General features: G+C 48.0%; 1 protein-coding gene across 3 annotated transcripts in view; it reads right to left on the bottom strand.

Annotated features, from left to right (window-relative positions):
- Nucleotides 1-18307, bottom strand: part of NT5E (5'-nucleotidase ecto) — a 100694-nt gene that overhangs the window by 68507 nt on the left and 13880 nt on the right. Inside the window, exon 1 of one of the 3 annotated variants that reach the window (XM_083177070.1) lies at nt 8499-8935. The exons of 1 other annotated variant lie outside the window; for it this stretch is intronic. In XM_083177070.1, coding sequence (XP_083033196.1) covers nt 8499-8831 — 333 coding nt within the window. In that variant the 5' untranslated portion in view covers nt 8832-8935. Of the gene's footprint in view, nt 1-8498; nt 8936-18307 lie in introns of those variants that run through there. One more of the 3 variants, XM_083177069.1, reaches the window with a different exon arrangement.

Below are 18307 nucleotides of genomic sequence, written 5' to 3'. Positions count from 1 at the left end.
AGTATGTGCAATTGCTTTTTTATCTGTTGAATTTAACCTTTGAACAATTGGACTATTAAATGTATTATTATTTTTATGACCTAAAATATATGTAATGTCAATCCAATTGGTACATAGTCATTTTTTATTGAATTTCCAGACGCTGCATTCATATCTTTTTCCTTTTTGTATATTCCAGGTTTGACTAAACCTTGTTTTTGCAGCAGCCAGCATTAGTTAAACAGCTAATTCCTTTGTGCCCCCCTCCACTTCCTTTTTTCCCACATCTCTGTTGGGAAGTTTTATAGCAATCAAATCACATCTCCTTAAAGCTCCCTAAATCCACCAGCAATGGATTGAGGCAATTTGACAATTTTGTGATGACTGCCTTAAACTATTGCTGATGTGTGGCTTTCAGCAATTGTTAATTGTGTCAACATGTTAGACAATCTGCAATAGATTGGGAGTTGCGGTTGCTCATGTATGGTGGCGATCAGTCTTTTGGGCGCCTGTTTTGACATTCATGCAATTCTTCCAATGCTGACAATAACTGAAGCTTGGTGTATGGGAATTTTCAGATTTAAAGAACTGATGTGAAAAAAAAAAAAAAGTCTGAAAAATCACTGTAGTGTATAGACGCATATTGTAAATTGGGATATTGTGCAATCATAAAAGAAATTGCAAAATCTTCAAATGATGGATTGCAGATGTATGGCCAGCTATATGTTTGATGGCAAATGTGATCTACTCAAATTTATCTATCTGCATTACTACATAGTGGGGGTCATAAAGATCTGTTCGCACGTGGGACCAATGTTAGGCGTATGTACATGCGCATTTCTGCAAATGTGCATATGCAGGGTGAGTACGGCCATGGCGAACAGACTGTTCTGTTCCACATAGCCTGCAAATGAATGTGTTGCCACATAGCCTGCAAATGGGTGTTTAGGTTAAACATCCATTTGCAGCCAGTCATACAAACGTGGCGTGCGAGGGGGGTGGGTAGACCGAAATTCGGCGGGCGGCGTCTAGGGGACTCGCAGCCTTGCGAATCAACCAGAATAACCAGTCTCAGGATATTTTTTTCTGGGCAATCCTGTTAGGTCACCTGAAAAATGCCATTCTCTTGCAAACACACACAAGGCGGCACTTTTGCCTGGTGAGGTGAAACAAAATCCCACATAGCTGGCGTCAGCCATTGTTTTGTTTGTTTGTTTGTTTATTTTTGGGGGGGGGGGGACGGGACGACAATAGGATGCTCTGGGGTTACCACAGCTATTTGGATAACCACCTTAGCCTATTTCTAAACATTATGCCATATGCTCAGGCCCGACATCAGGAAGAGAGACTGCTGGGCCTGGATTCCTGGGCACTGCATATTTTCAAAACAAAGGGGTTTGTATGTCTCAGGCGCACCAGTGATTTCAGCCTAGGTTGACACAAAATTTAACCCTCACCAGATGGATTCGTGGAATAGAGATAGCAAAATAGTAGAATTGTGCAACCCTGGCGAAAAACACAACAAACTTACACAATATAGGTTCTGTAAATAATTTTCACTGTCAAGTCGCCCTAGAAACTTGGGAACAGAGAACAGACCATAGTGCAAATATTGCCATTCACAAAAACCAATTTATTGGTATTAAGTTACACTCACATGGAGCTGTATTTTTGATAGCATGTAATAAGGGTCTTTTTTGTAATCAAAGCCAGTTTCAGAAGAACCCTGAAAGGACTTTAAAACAAACAGAATCTAGTGCAACATTGTATAAAAAAGTTGACATACAATTTATTGGTAAAACTCACAAAGGATGTAGATAAAATCACATATAGCCCATACAAGGGCAAACAGGACTTCTCAAAGGACCATCAGGTATGGCAGAAGGAGCGTGAATTCCCCGTTCTAATTCCCAGGAGTCCGGTCGGCATCAGTGGTTAAGCTTGACAGTGAAAATTATTTACAGAACCTATATTGTGTAAGTTTGTTGTGTTTTTCGCCAGGGTTGCACTGCATATTTTGCCAGATTAATAGCATTTCTGTTGCCACCTGTGATCAGTCCCTGGTTTTAAATTGTGCTTGTTGTGGGACACTTCTTCCTTTGCTTTCCCCTTCCTCTCACATGTCACATGCCCTAGCACACTTCTAAATAGTCTGTGGCATTGGTGCTGGCATACTCCCATATACACACTGCCGGTTTTGTAAACGATTGTTATGAATGTGGATGTATTTTTAAAGCGGAAAACTCCTGCACCTCCGGCTTCTCGCATCCATTTACATTTACCCCACTGTGTCCAATAAGAAACCACTTTTTTTTTTTACATTTTCTAGAAATACATATAATATTAATTAGCTTTATTTTGCTGAAATTTTTTTATTTCTATTTATAACATCAGTATTCATGTGTAAGAAACAGCAGTAAAGGGGCATACACATGTAGAAATGTGTAAGAAGCAATTTTGCTAAGCTATTTAAGTTAGGCGATTTCCCTGTGTCCAGATCTCCCATGGGGAGCACACACATGCAGAGATTTGTGCTAAGCGATTTTGCTTAAGCAAAAAAAGGCCGGGTAGTGGTTCAGAATGAGAGATTGCGATCAGTATCTCTCATGCTGTACACACAGAGTCACTTGTTAAGCAATTTAACTAGATTGACTGCATGCACTGACTTAGTTAGCAAGAGATATTTAATCTCTCGGGGCATACACACTGAGAGATCTGTGCTAACTTTCTAAGCAATCTAGTCAGATTGCTTATAAAATAGCAAAAAATTGCTCTGTGTGTATGCCCCTTTATAACAGGTTGCATAACAGAGAGGGGCATAATAAGCAAAATATTTATCTACAGTATACATGCCATTATAAAGTCAATTGTAGTAAAAGTCAATAGTACAATTTCCCTGAACAATCAAGAAGTGAACTTTGGTATGTAAGTTTCTCTGTGGATTGCAAACAGAAAGTCCCTTTTTGATATCTAATATCATAAATGCATTAACTAAATGAGTATAGTAGATTTGTGTATATCTATGCTTTAATGAGGTAATCTGTTTACAAGCATAATAGGGAGCAGGATAGCACAATTGTTAGCAATGCTGTCTCACAGTACCAAGGTCAATTGAGATTGAGTTAATTTTCTAACAAAGGACCAGGGCCAGATGCTCTGAGCCTCATAAGTGATAACATGGAGAGTGACAAACAGCCAGCCAATCAGCTCCTACCTGCCATGTCACAGACTGTTTGAAAAATGTCAGGCAGGAGCTGATTGGTTGGTTGTCGATCACTCCATTTTATCACTTTTGAAGCTTAGTGCATCTGGCCCCCAATCTGTTAGGAATTTGCATGCTCTTCGCATGTTTGCATTTTTTAGTTCACATTCAGGGCAATATAAACCTTGAAAAGTGATAAAATGGAGAGTGATAAACCCCAGTCGGCTCCTAACGTGACAGTTAGGAGTTGATTGGCTGTTTATCACTCTCCATTTTATCACTGTTCAAGCTTAGTACATCTGTAATAAAAGAAAAATATACATTATGATACTGTATGTCATCAGTATATTTCAGGGGTCCTGAAACTATTCAGACAAAAAAATCCCAGCAAGTGACTGCAGAAGGTCATCACATCACATGTGTAGTCAGCAGACAGCGCATACATGGCAGCATTGTGGAGGCACAGAGTGATGGGAGGAGTCTAAAATAACAGACAATTCAACAGATGTTTTCAGACTCATTGAGGGCGGGATGTACTAAGGGGAAAATGCGGTAAAACACCCGTTTTACCGCATTTTCCTACGTATGAAAAGCCGCCGGCACGATACCGCATTGTAGGGTGGCAATACCCTCTAGAATCCTATGGGCTTCTTTTCGCAGCCCGACACCTCCGCCACCAACCCGCCCCCCCCCCTCCCCCTCCCTTGGGCTTACCTTCTTGCAGGTCCTCCTGGACCCCGGAAGGTAAGCCCTTCCTCCCCCTAGCAACGCAGCCGGACGTCCTTCCAGCTGCAGGGGGGGAGGAGGAGGTGCCGGGGACAGCCTGCTTAGCTGTCCCCGGTGTGGAAGCAGCAGGAGGCGGTAGGGAGGAGATGGAGACCCCGCACAATACAGTACAGGTATCGCGGGGGATCATCGTTACCGCACCGCGATGCCAGCCGCATATGTTAGTACATATGCGCTGGCATTGCGGCGGGTGGTCGGCTATGTATTTTAATACATCCCGCCCTGAATCCCTGAGATTGGAAAAGTCATCAGCCTAATGGTCAGCAACATGGAAAGAAGGTTGGGACCCACTTTAGGACAGGACCCACAGTTTGAGAACTGCTGTCATATTTAATTCTGTATCAATGTGGTACTAACAGTTTTTTAAAAATGGCTTACTGGTCCTCCTCTGTGGTGTCATATGCTGTGATGCCAGCAGCCTAACGCTGTAGGGCTACTGACCACCGTGCATGCACTACAGACCGCTGCACATGTGTACTCTGCCTCAGCCAGGCTGGGACTCAATATAGCATGGTAGACACATTTAAACATCTTAAAGTTTGAGCATCTCCACTCTTCTGATCATGCAAAATTTTAAGGGCTAAATTAGCCCGCTCCTGATTTGCCGGGGGCAGAACCGGTGTATGTTGTCACCGAGAAATCCCTCAGTCAGGGGAGGGGCCGCAAGTGTAAACACACTTGAATCTCCTCCGTTTGTATCGGTGACGGAACAGCATTTTATTTTTACAGCTGTGGATTGCCTACTTTGGAACAAAGAGGATGTGAGTGCTGCTGGATGACATGGTGAGTATAATTTCCTTTCACAGGTACCCTAATGGATATCTACTGGAGAAGAGGACTGGCCTACGATGGACTCTAGGTAGGTATGGATGGATGAATGTAGTGTGTAATAAACTGTGTATACATGGGGGCGATTTCAGCATATATCGCTGGCAATATGGTCGCTGAGCGACCATATTGGCAGTGATTTGTTTGTGCTGTCGGTGATAAATTGTCAGGTGCGCGCTCCCGTGTGCAGTCCCTGATGGTCGCTGTTTTTTTTGGGGAGCGCTCCCCACTGCGTGAGTTTTTTTATGGGGAGCGATCCTTAAAAAAAAAAAAAAACACCACTGCCTCCCTGTCAATCAGCGGCTGCCCGGACCTGCACACAGGTCCCCGGCACACATGTGCACACATGTCCCCGGCAGCCGGCTTGTCCTAAGCCGGCACCAGGGATTTCAAAAAACCCGGAGGGGAGGGGGGAGGAGGACAGAGGAGGAGGCCCGGCAGAGGGAGGGGGCTGGGCAGCGCCAAAGCTGCCTGAGGTTCAGTGATTGAACTCAGCAGCGCTACCGGCAGTGGCAATCCCTAGAATTTTCCGGGCTTGCCAGACTGGACACTGAGGCACAGCCCGGAAAATGCTCAGGATTGCCACTGAAGGGGTTAAAGCCCCGCATACTGGGACTTGTGGTTCACTAAGTCCCTGCATGTGGGGAAGCCTTGCTGGGACTTGTAGTTCCACAACTTTACCCAATAGTTATTCATTTTATTATTTTCACTTTATGGTAATAAACCAGATGCCCACTGCCCAGGGGCACCGGGTACAGACCCAATGCGTTGGCCAAGGGGAGCTTGTATAAAACGTTTTACCCCGGCATTGGCATTAGGCTGTTTGGGCCCGGTGCTGATTTACGAAATATGAGGGACCCCTAGTCATTTTTCCCCCCGTCTTTTGTGAACCAGGATCGGCCCATGAGCCTGATGCTGGTTATAGAAATACAGGGGGATCCCATTTGGCCTAGGGGTGCCTTGAAAATATTTTGATGCTCTAGGGTGCCGTGATTCAAAAAAGTTTGGAAACCACTGATCTACGCCAATCAGAAGAATACAGTAGCTTGGTAAATTTGCCCTATTCACGATTCATATTTTCCCCAGAATACTGCCCATCCCAGTCATATCCATTCGTACCGCAAATGGGCCATATTCCCCCAGCTTAGTAAATTTCCTCCAATGTATTATTCACTGTATAACTACGGAAACATAATAACCGATTGTTAAATAATATACCAACATACCTGCCTGCATAGATTTATTTGGGGAATGTGAATGCTGCAAGATGTATCAATATCAGTAATGCCAAACATTCCAGATATTGACCAACACAGCCACCACAACCTGAAGAAGTCAATAACCCATTATTGCCTATGGGCAGACGCTCTGCCTGGAATTGTCCGTGAAAATGGCCACTGTACATGTGCGGTCAGTGGGACTGCACATGTGCAGCACTCAGACCAGGGGTGGGATGTATTAACATATATGCTGCCCCTTGCCACGCCCCCTCCCCATGATGCTAGCACATATGTACCAACATATGCGGCTAGCATCGCGGTGCAGTAACGGAGGCCTTACACATAAACCCTGCCCCCAATATATAGTCTACACCAGGGCTATTTCTAAACAATTAGGGTCTCAGTGGGAACAGAATAAGAATGCAGCCCCCCCCCCCCCCCCCCCATACACAATTTGGTATTTAAGAAATTGTGCGCGCTACCAAAAAGGGGCGTGGTCTAATTATAAGAGTGTGATCTAGCAGGAAAAAAAAATACCTGACACCTCACTTTTGCAACCCAGACATTGGTTACTGCAGGAATGGTTGTTGTCCTTCCACGCTTAAGTTGGCTGTCTAAAGGCCGCACAGTGACATATAAACATGAAGGCCCATTACACCATGATGCCCTTTGCACAATATGCCACACACCGTGATGCCCATTGTACATTATGCCACACACCGTGATGCCCATTGCACATTATACCACACACCGTGATGCCCATTATGCCACACACTGTGATGCCTATTGCACATTATGATACACAATGTGATGCCCATTGCACATTATGCCACACACTGTGATGCCCATTGCACATTATGCCACACACCGTAACGCCCATTGCAAATTATGCCTCACACCATGATGCCCATTGCACTATAAGGCCCCCAATACTCCTGCTTATGCATTTGATGCCCCCAGCAGTGCCTCTCACAAAATGCCACCAGTAGTGTCTCTCACAAAATGCCCTAGTATTGCCCTCCATAGTCAGCACTGCATTGCACAGCATGCCAGCCCTCCCTTAGTCAGCACCACATTTCACTGCCAGCCCCCCTCCCCCATAGTCAGCACCCTCCCCATACACTGCACTGCCAGCCCCCCCTCCACCTAGTCGGTACCGCGGTAGCTAGCCGGCATCACCCTCTCCTGAGACACTTGCCTTATTGTCCCTTGCAGAGGTCTCCTTCAGAGGCTGCACAATCCTATGTTAATATCGCACCCAGTTCACATTAAATACAGTATGCAGTCTAGGATAAATGGGCCACTTTCACATTTTCAAATGGCTGCTTCTAGTAGAGGCCCATACACACTGGGCAACTTTGAGCTGAAAGTCACTCAAAACAGCATGTTTGAGCGGCTTTCAGCTCAAAGCCGCCCAGTGTGTAAGCCCCGGCGATGAGCTCTGCTGCACGCTCCCACAACATCGCTGGGAATGCCGTTCATTTTCTGGTTATACCAGCAGATGAATGGCTTTCAGGACGGCTTTGCATAGTGCTCAGCTATGCAACGCCATCCTCCCCCACTCCGTGGGTGCCGGGCAGGGGGAAAGCCGCTCAGTGTCATACCTCCCAACATAACCCTCTCCAGGAGGGACACAATGCTTCATTTTCTGCACTTCTCCCTTCATTTATAATTGCCATCACCTGTGTTGAAGCACCTTTCTTACAAATCATCCTGTTTGAAACAGGTGATGACAATCATACATTACAAGGGAAGTCCAGAAACAGAGCAATCTGTCCCTCCTGGCATGGGTCATGTTGGGAGGTATGCACTGAACGGCTTTCCCTGCAGCGATGAACGCCATCATCGCTGTCCATACACGCTGGGCATAGTCGTCCAATGTGTATGGACCGGACACAGAGCATATGCACAATGTCAGTTCTAGAGCTGGATAGAGGCTGCAAGGAGAGATCCTAAGATCCAGGTCCTGTGAAAATTCCTCTATAATCATCAAGCGGTGTATGCCATCTGGGATAACACTACTACAGGGGAAAACTCAGAAGGGATTTGCTAACAATTGGAACTGCGGTGTGCAATGCTAATTGCTATGTTATTGCAGATGAATGTGCAATTTCCTGCATAAGATGATAGGAATAGGTAAAGAGATGCAGTGAATCTATAAGCACCATCTAATGAAACCAGTATGTGCACAATAATGAAAAGGGAGGGCACTTGGGAGGTATTAGATGTGCATATATTAAGTTGGTGAAGAAGTTTGTGCATGCAACAGAGCTTTGGCTACACACTCACAGCTGAGCTCCTGCAAGGTGCCATAACCAGAGCCCGCATACCTGTATGCCATCATGCTAACACTTTGCTGCAGAGGCTTCATAAGCACAGACTGCTGGCTACCGCATAAGGAGGATTAGTTATGATGAGTGTCGGAATTCTGGAACTCTTTCGCCATATAGTGCATAAGGAGCAGTAATTAGGCGGCCACTCACCATCGCATCGTAATGTAACCAGTTCATGAAGAACGCCGCCTCTTCTCCTTTGAAGTAATTGAACCACATAGTTCCCTGGAACTGGTCTCCCCCGTCCAGTAACAGCACATTGCTATGGCTGGCACGGATCTCCTTGATTTTGGTGAGTCTCCGCGATACTCCTCCATAGCAGTCCTGAGGATTGCCACACTTGCCGGAGTCCTTGTTGGTTTGCTCTACGCGGGCATGGACATCATTCGTGTGCAGGACGGTGATCTGGAAGGAGGCGCATATTGCGCACAGCTCGGCGCAGAGAAGCGCAACTACCGGCGCAAGCTGATGGAGCTGCTGCATAACTAGAAGCTGTGTGTGTGTCTGGAGACTCCTTATCCATTCCTCCTCGCTCTTACCCAAAGCAGGAGGGATTGGCAACAGAGGAGGATCTGGGAGGTGTCCTGCAACTAGTATATATTTGCTACATAATACAGGTTACTCGGAGGTGACATTTATATCGCTTGTACAGACCGCGCTGTATGCCACATGACAGTGCAGTCTGCACAAACAGGATGAAGTGGGGTCTTGTGCTCAGCCTCTGGTCAACTCTCGGAAACGTTTTCTCGCCTCATATAGACTACAATACGCACATGTACTGATCTGTGCGGTCTGCAGTATTTTCCGTGTGTTAGATCTGTGCATGTTGGGTGCAGATAGTTATCTATGTACTTTGCACAGATATATCTATCTCATACTTGCCTACCTGACCCTCTCCATGCGGGAGAAAATGCTCTGTTCCTGGACTTCCCTGGTAATGTATGATTGCCATCATCTGTGGGGAGCTAGGTAAAGGTGTTTCACCACAGGTGCCAGCAATCATACATTACCAGGGAAGTCCAGGAGCAGAGCATTTTCTTCCGCATGGAGAGGGTCAGGTAGGCAGTGTCCAGCACTTTCACTTAAATAAGTGATTACCGGGGTGCCCGTGCAGTAAGATAAATAGCAACCATATAAGCACGGCACTCCACACGTCTTCTTGCGATAAAAAACGCTTTTATTTTGCAACGTTTCAATACAAGTTAGGTATTTTCATACTGCCTGATGAAAATAATGTGTGTATGTGGACCTACTACACAAATGGTTGCCATCCCTAATAGGGTAAGTGGTAAATGATTGCCAACCCCTCTCCGTACTTCCTCATCTTTGCGGCCACAGGTTACGCTATGGAACTTACATAGTGTAACCCGCACCACCCTGGGCCCACGCCACCATCTATTACCTTTAGTAAAATTTTGTCAAGACACCGAGTACGAAACGTGGCGAGTGAGGGGACGATGATGCTATTCTGAAAGCGACTAATATAACTGACTAAGCTGTAGCTGCAAAGATGAGGAAGTACCCCCCCCCTCTCCTGTCTTCTCTATCTATCTATATATATATATATATATATATATATATATATATATATATATATGTCTGTGAGTCTCAGAAACACTGCCATCTGCTGGCAGAGTGTGAAACTACATCTCTTTTTCACACATACACAAACTCAGAAGGCAGCAGACTCACTTTGGAAGCTTTTCCTTTCGGGCCTACTATTACAACAATAAACATGTCATTGCTTTATAAGTAGCCCACGTATGGCATAGATGGACACCTGGCAAGCCCTCACTTTCCTCCATAGCAGAGTGATATCACTAAACTGAGTGTCTGCCAATGTATATATAGCTCCCAATTTGACTCCAGGTTCGATTGGAGATGAGCACAAGTCAGTTTTAAAAGTGCCCAAAGAGGATTTTTTTGTAGATTCATACTGTGCATGCTCTACAGTAGTGGTTCCGACCTCAGTCCTCAAAACAGTTCACTTTTTCCAGGTCTCCACACAGAATTGCAAGTGAAATAATTAGCTCATCTATGGATCTTTAAAATGTGTCAGTGAATAATGAGTGCACCTGTGCACCTACCGGGAGACCTTGAAAACTTGAACTTTTGGGGGTACTTGAGGACCGAGGTTGGGAAGCACTACTCTATAGCGAAGACCTGATTCAGGGGCATATGTATTGATTATTGGGATTCAGACTAGAGCATTGTAATATCTTCTGCAATAAGAAATGCTATGATTTTTAAAAGCACATCCAGGGAGCTGCTCTTTGCGTGCTGAGTCTGCACCCAGAGATGGTGCTGCTAAAACTCTCCCCGCGCACTTCCAGTATTTGCGCTTCACAGGAAGGAGGTCAGGCAAGTCCATAGCTGTGGCGAGGATGATGCGGGTCACCTGGAAGAAGGGACTACTCTGCCACCCTGCCATTCTCAGGTAGGAGATTTAAGAGCCCATCTGCCCCCCTTGCCTGGGGAAGTCATCTACGGCATGTTAGTGTATAGTGATCTATGTTAGTATTTATATATGCATATGCTGACGGCACAGTGATGCGGTGCTGTGTGTGGCAGTGTACTGGAGTAAGCTACACACCTAATGGGGGGGGGGGGGAATGTTGCGTCTAGCAACGGCCTGACCCCTAAATCTGCATGTATGTGGTCTGAGGGGTATTGTGAAGGTCTGAGTGCAGCTACTCAGAGCAGAGCCCTCTTCCCTCTTGTTGTCAGGGCCCTCTTCTCTTCACATTTCGCTCAAAGCTCTCCCATACTCAAATACTCAGTGACCATACCCTCCAACATCTGAAGGGCAGAATTCGGTACACATCCAGAAAGGGGCGTGGCTAATGGTAAAGTGGGCGTGGCCACTCTCTTTCCGAATGTGTACTGGGCATTTTTTAAGTATATACGTAGCCAATCAACACGTAGCGCATATATATATATATATAAACAACACAAAATTCCTGGAATTGCGCTATCAATAGATGGTCGCCAATAACACTTAGCTCCCTACTAGTGGAGCTTCCTCAACCCAATACTACCACAATAGTGTTAGGCGCCCTATAATAATTTGTACGATTATTTCTGTCTTTCCTTATTTGCACGATTTTTCAAACGAACCATACATATATTTTTACATAAAATATTATTTATTAAAACAACAATTTTTAAAAAATAGGCAGGTTCTTCTTGTCATAGAAGTACAATCTTTGGTTTTTACAGACGAAATCAGAAACCCAACGCGTTTTGTCTTTTAACAAGACTTCATCAGGGGTAAAGACATTTTTACAGTAATCTTTGTTAAGAAAGGATGGTAGCTACTGTATGAGGACCTTCTTAGTATTCCTGAGTTTTAGAGTGAATCGTTTATGGATAAATTCAGTTCCTTTAATAAAATATTTTTGGTCTATCAAACTGGTGTTGTTTTCTTTTCCGTCTAGCCAGTATATAAATTTATGATCTTAACAAAGATTACTGTAAAAATGTCTTTACCCCTGATGAAGTCTTGTTAAAAGACGAAACGCTTTGGGTTTCTGATTTCGTCTGTAAAAACCAAAGATTGTACTTCTATGACAAGAAGAACCTGCCTATTTTAAAAAAATTGATGTTTTAATAAATAATATTTTATGTAAAAATATATGTATGGTTCTTTTGAAAAATTGTGCAAATAAGGAAAGACAGAAATAATCGTACAAATTATTATAGGGCGCCTAACACTATTGTGGTAATATATATATATATACCCACTCACTGTGTGCCGCTGATCCGTGCTCCCCTCTTGCTGCGTCCCGCCAGCTGCAGATAAAGTGGGGGCTGATGTATGGAGCCGCAGCGCCAGCACAAGGAGCAGCAGCGTCTACCCACTCCCCACAGACACAGGAAGGACCTCTCTCACGGCCTAATAGTGTGACTGCATTGGTGCCTGGGAGATGTAGTCCCGTCAGTCACTCAAGCACAGCTGCTTGCTTAGTGACATCAGTGACCATGACTCCATTTCCCACAGTGCCCCGCGGGGTGGCATGGCGGACAGAAATTACTGATGTGCTGGAGCCGCCTGACGTCAGCTCGACGTATGCGCTGCACCACTGGGAACAATACCTGCCGGGGCATGGATCGCTGGAAATCGGTACACTTTGTTTTTTTGCCGGTACAGACTGTTAAAAAACGGTACTGTACCCACAAAATCGGTACAGTTGGAGGGTATGAGCGACCATCTTCATCCATACTCATCTCCATCATTGGCCACCAGTCCCTAGTAGCACATTGATCATGTCCTTACTACTTACATTTAAGCTGTAATGTGTATTGAATTGCCTATACTCTATTTTGTTATTCATTTACTGTTCTGTTAAGTTTTGTCTCTCTGTACTGTACCTTTGTATGGCGCTGTGAAACACTTGAGGCTCCTTATAAATAAAATGATAATAATGACGTGGGGGGTGTTTTGTACAGCATGTGCATGTGGAATATGATGGCGTGTGGGGGACTGCAGTCTCCTAAATCCTCAGAATATGGAATCAGCTAAAACTTTACACTGAAAAGCCTAGAATGTATGGCATTTTTTAAATTTTTATTTGACATGTATGTTCAATCAGATATAATGCATGTATTGTTCCATAGTCTTCACATTTTTGGAAATCAATTTTTAAATTTTATTTCTAAACTGCATCACTTATTAATAGCTATTACTGATGGGGTTATAGACCCATCAATTATACATTTTTATACTCGCATATCACGGCATGTAACAAAATACACATGCAGGAACAGTAGCTGTAGCTCCAATAGGAGACCTTCCCTGTGTTGTAAATTAACTTTACGGAAGACGTGTGCTCGGTGTCACTTAAGGTAATACAGGATATGGGTGTATCTCCTGTCTGATAACACTTCTGCAGAATCCACACAATCAATGGTGTCTAACACAGATTCATTTGATTTCTACTGCACACAGTACATCAATGTAGGGGTTTGCTGGGCTGCAAATTCGCTGGCCAGCTGATTATCGATCGACCGCGTGCGTATGGATTGTAGCTTTGTAGAGCCATTTGTGAGGCTATTCGGCAAAAAATCCAGTGTCTTTTCTAATTGCAAGCCATTCGCAGGTTGATTGACAGGAGTCTGGCATTTGGGGTAGTAACCAGACATTTTTTGAGAGTGTCAGTTAAAGCGCAGACGGTACTTGTTTCCTAGCACGGTGCCCACTAAGCAATTTGCTTAGTGGGCTATTCTGTGTAGTGAAATCGCATTGCATCGCATGGGCCATTTTAGGGCCATGCGCGATGAGATTTCCCTATGTAATTTATTCACTGCTCTCTCAGCCCCGTGCCATCGCATCTTCCGCAAAATCGCATGCGATCGCATGTCCTTTTATAGGGTGTGTGTTGCCATGACATTAGGTATACAATCATACGATTGTATGTCCCCAAAAATAGGTTTAACGCAACCCCCCGCCCCCCACTATCCACGCCAACCCGAAGCGTGGCGAGTGGTGGCGGAACGCAGCGAAGCGAGCCACCGAACCCAAAGCATGGCGAGCGGACGCGGAATACATGTAAAGTAATCCGCGGGGCTTGCTACGCTCGCCACGCTATATAAAATCAACTCCACACTGACGTGGATAGTGGGGTGATGAAAAAGTCGGAAGACGCGTTCCGCCACCAATCATTTGATTTACACAGTGGCAGAACTATAAATTTTGCTCCCGCTGCCAAAAATGTTTGTGGCACCCCCTATATTTTTTGTAAGACAAATATATCTAATATATATGTGTGTGTGTGTGTGTGTGTGTGTGTGTGTGTGTGTGTGTGTGTGTGTGTGTGTATATATATATATCTCATATATTTAGCCAGATCTGTCACTCAACCCCTGTGGAGAACGTTCCTGTGTAGGACAGTTTCACTTTCATGTGTCTGACGTTCCACCCCCTTCACATCACCTCCCCCCGCCCAGCCAGGGCTACAGTACACGCCCACCATCCACCATTACTCCACAGCCACCATCCACCATTACTCCTGCACATCCCTACCCTCTGCCAGGACCCCCGCGACCCCCCTCCCGCGATTCGCGGGACCCCCCGCGACCCCCCCCCTCCCGCGATTTGCGGGACCCCCCCGTGACCCCCCCTCCCGCGAATCGCGGGACCCCCGCGACCCCCCCACCCCCGAGAATCGCGGGACCCCCGCGACCCCCCTCCCGCGATTCGCGGGACCCCCGCGACCCCCCCTCCCGCGATTCACGGGACCCCCGCGACCCCCCCTCCCGCGATTTGCGGAACCCCCGTGACCCCCCCTCCCGCCATTCGCGGGACCCCGCACTCCCGCGATTCGCGGGACCCCCGCTTTCCACCCTCCCGCAAGTCGCGGGACCCCCGCGACCCCCCCTCCCATGATTCGCGGGACCCCCGCGAACCCCCCCTCCCGAGATTCGCGGGACCCCCGTGACCCCCCTCCCGCGATTCGCGGGACCCCCGCGACCACCCCGGTATCCGGACTATTGTTAGACAGCACTTACATCGACAGCCATTACATCGACACCATTAGTTCGACACCTCAATAGGTCGACATGGTTTTAGGTCGACATACCATTAGGTCGACATGTCATTATGTCGACAGCTCATTAGGTCGACAGCTCATTAGGTCGACAGCTCATTAGGTCGACATGTTTTTAGGTCGACACTGCCATTAGGTCGACAGTGTCTATGTCGACAGTCAAAAGGTCGACATGGGTTTTTTCACTGTTTATTGAGCCGACATGTGCCGACAGGCGGTATTTCATGCCCTACTATCCACTAGGGTGTGGTGGGAGAATAAAATAGTGTGCCGAGCGCAGCGAGGCACCGTGCCTGAAGCATAGCGAGCGGCTGCGGTACACTTCAAACTGTGTCCATGTCGACTGTGTCGACATTTCGGCCAAAAAACAGTGAAAAAACCCATGTCGACCTTTTGACTGTCGACATAGACTCTGTCGACCTAATGGCAGTGTCGACCTAAAAACATGTCGACCTAATGAGCTGTCGACCTAATGAGCTGTCGACCTAATGAGCTGATGACATAATGACATGTCGACCTAATGGTATGTCGACCTAAAACCATGTCGACCTATTGAGCTGTCGAACTAATGGTGTCGATGTAATGGCTGTCGATGTAAGTGCTGTCTAATATCCGTCCCAGACCCGACCACCCCCTCCCGCGATTTGCTGGACCCCCGCGACCCCACCTCCCGCAAGTCGCGGGACCCCCGCGACCCCCCCTCCCGTGATTCGCGGGACCCCCGCGAACCCCCCCTCCCGCGATTCGCGGGACCCCCGTGACCCCCCTCCCGCGATTCGCGGGACCCCCGCGACCACCCCGGTATCCGGACTATTGTTAGACAGCACTTACATCGACAGCCATTACATCGACACCATTAGTTCGACACCTCAATAGGTCGACATGGTTTTAGGTCGACATACCATTAGGTCGACATGTCATTATGTCGACAGCTCATTAGGTCGACAGCTCATTAGGTCGACATGTTTTTAGGTCGACACTGCCATTAGGTCGACAGTGTCTATGTCGACAGTCAAAAGGTCGACATGGGTTTTTTCACTGTTTATTGAGCCGACATGTGCCGACAGGCGGTATTTCATGCCCTACTATCCACTAGGGTGTGGTGGGAGAATAAAATAGTGTGCCGAGCGCAGCGAGGCACCGTGCCTGAAGCATAGCGAGCGGCTGCGGTACACTTCAAACTGTGTCCATGTCGACTGTGTCGACATTTCGGCCAAAAAACAGTGAAAAAACCCATGTCGACCTTTTGACTGTCGACATAGACTCTGTCGACCTAATGGCAGTGTCGACCTAAAAACATGTCGACCTAATGAGCTGTCGACCTAATGAGCTGATGACATAATGACATGTCGACCTAATGGTATGTCGACCTAAAACCATGTCGACCTATTGAGCTGTCGAACTAATGGTGTCGATGTAATGGCTGTCGATGTAAGTGCTGTCTAATATCCGTCCCAGACCCGACCACCCCCTCCCGCGATTTGCTGGACCTCCGCGACCACCCCCTCCATCGAAACGCGGGACCCCCGCGACCCTCCCGCAAATCGCGGGACCCCAGCGACCCCTCCCTCCCGCGAGCCCCCTCCCGCGATTCGCAGGACCCCTGCATCCTTCCCTCCCGCGATTCGCGGGACCCCTACGACCCCCCCCTCCCAGCATTAAAAGGGCCCCCCGCGACCCCCCCTCCCGCGATTCACGGCACCCCCCCTACTGTGATTTGCGACCCCCCCTCCCGCAATTCGCGCCGCCCCCTCCCGCGATTCACGGAACCCCCCGTAGCGCCCCCCTCCCGCGATTTGCGGGCCCCCTCGGCACTTCTCGCGATTTGCGACCGCCCCCTAATTCACACATTCGGGGACCCACCCTCCCGCGATTCATGCCCCCCTCACGCAATTCACGGCACCCCCCATACCCCCCTTCCTGCGATTCGGAAGCCCCCACGACCCCCCCTCCCGCGATTCATGCCCCCTCCCGCGATTCACGGACCCCCGCACCACCCCCCTGCGCCCACCCTCCCTTGATTCACGCCCCCCTCATGCAATTCACGGCAACCCCCCACACCCCCCCTCCTGCGATTCGCAGCCCCCCCCACGACCCCCGCCTCCTGCGATTCATGACCCCTCCCGTGATTCACGGACCCCCGCACCACCCCCTCTTGACTCACGGCACCCCACGCGCCCCTCCCGCAATTCACGGACCTCCGCAACCCCCCCTCCCGCAATTCACTAACCCCGACAACCCCCCTCCCGCAATTTGCGGACCCCCCTTCCCACGATTCAAGCCCGCCCCCGCCCACGATTTGCGGACCCCCGCCCCCTCCCGCTAACCGCGGATCCCCACACACCACCCCCCCTCCCGCAATTTGCAGACCCCCTTCCGGCAATTCCACCCCCCAGCGGACCACCGCGGCCCCCGCTCCCGCATTTCACGTACCCCCGTGACAATGGGGGATCCTGTACCACCACAAGCAGGTACCGCCCCTAGGTGGGAAATCCGGCCCTGGCTGCCGCACTGCAGGTTTCCCCACTGCCCTCTGCACCAGCGCCACAACTTTTATCAATGTCTTGCCCACATACCACTATTATACAGCCTCCTGCTCTCATGCACGCTCACTCCCTCCCAGTGGGAGGAGACGCTCACCCACTGCCGGGAGCTGCATACTGTCCCCCACCCTCCTCCAGTTCTAGGGATGCCCATCGACCATCAATGATTTTCAAATAATCGATGGTTTATGGCCGATGTTGAAAACTTTTGCCATCAATGTGGGAGGACACTGCCCTGCCTCCTGTTCTCCTGCCCCGTAACTTCCGCCAGTGGAGACCCGCTCACCCTGTGTTGCCCACATTCCCCTATCATGCTTTACCGCCCAGCCTCCTGCTCTCATGCACCCTAACTCCCACCCAGTCGGAGGAGACACTGACTCCTGTATTTCTGTGCTGCCACGCTGGACCCTCACCCACTGGCAGAAGCTGCACAGTGTCCACCACCCTCTTTAGTCCCCCGTATGCCCACACACCCCTATCACTACCCAGCTTCCTGCTCTCCTGAACCGTAACTTCCACCACTGGGTAATCGCTGACGCTGTGTTGCCCACATACCCCTATCATGCCTCATATCCCAGCCTCCTGCTCTCATGCACCCTAACTCCCACCCAGTAGGAGGAGACACTGACTCAGGGCCACCGTCCGGTACTCCTGTGCTGCCACGCTGGACCCTCACCCACTGCCAGAAGCTGCAATACAGGGCATCTTTCATACAATTCTAACCATATTTCTCACAATACAAATGTTCACAAATTAAGGGGCGTAGCCCCTTACGCCGGTGTGAAGAGCGCCCGTAGGGCGCGATGAATCACCTAGTATATATATATATATATATATATATATATATATAACAAATAAAAGTTACATGACC

The sequence above is a fragment of the Crinia signifera genome, chromosome 3 (assembly GCF_055691185.1).
Source record: "Crinia signifera chromosome 3, ASM5569118v1, whole genome shotgun sequence".
Lineage (NCBI taxonomy): Eukaryota > Metazoa > Chordata > Amphibia > Anura > Myobatrachidae > Crinia > Crinia signifera.
Note: the sequence above shows the minus strand (reverse complement) of the source record. Positions and strands in the feature narration are given on the sequence as shown.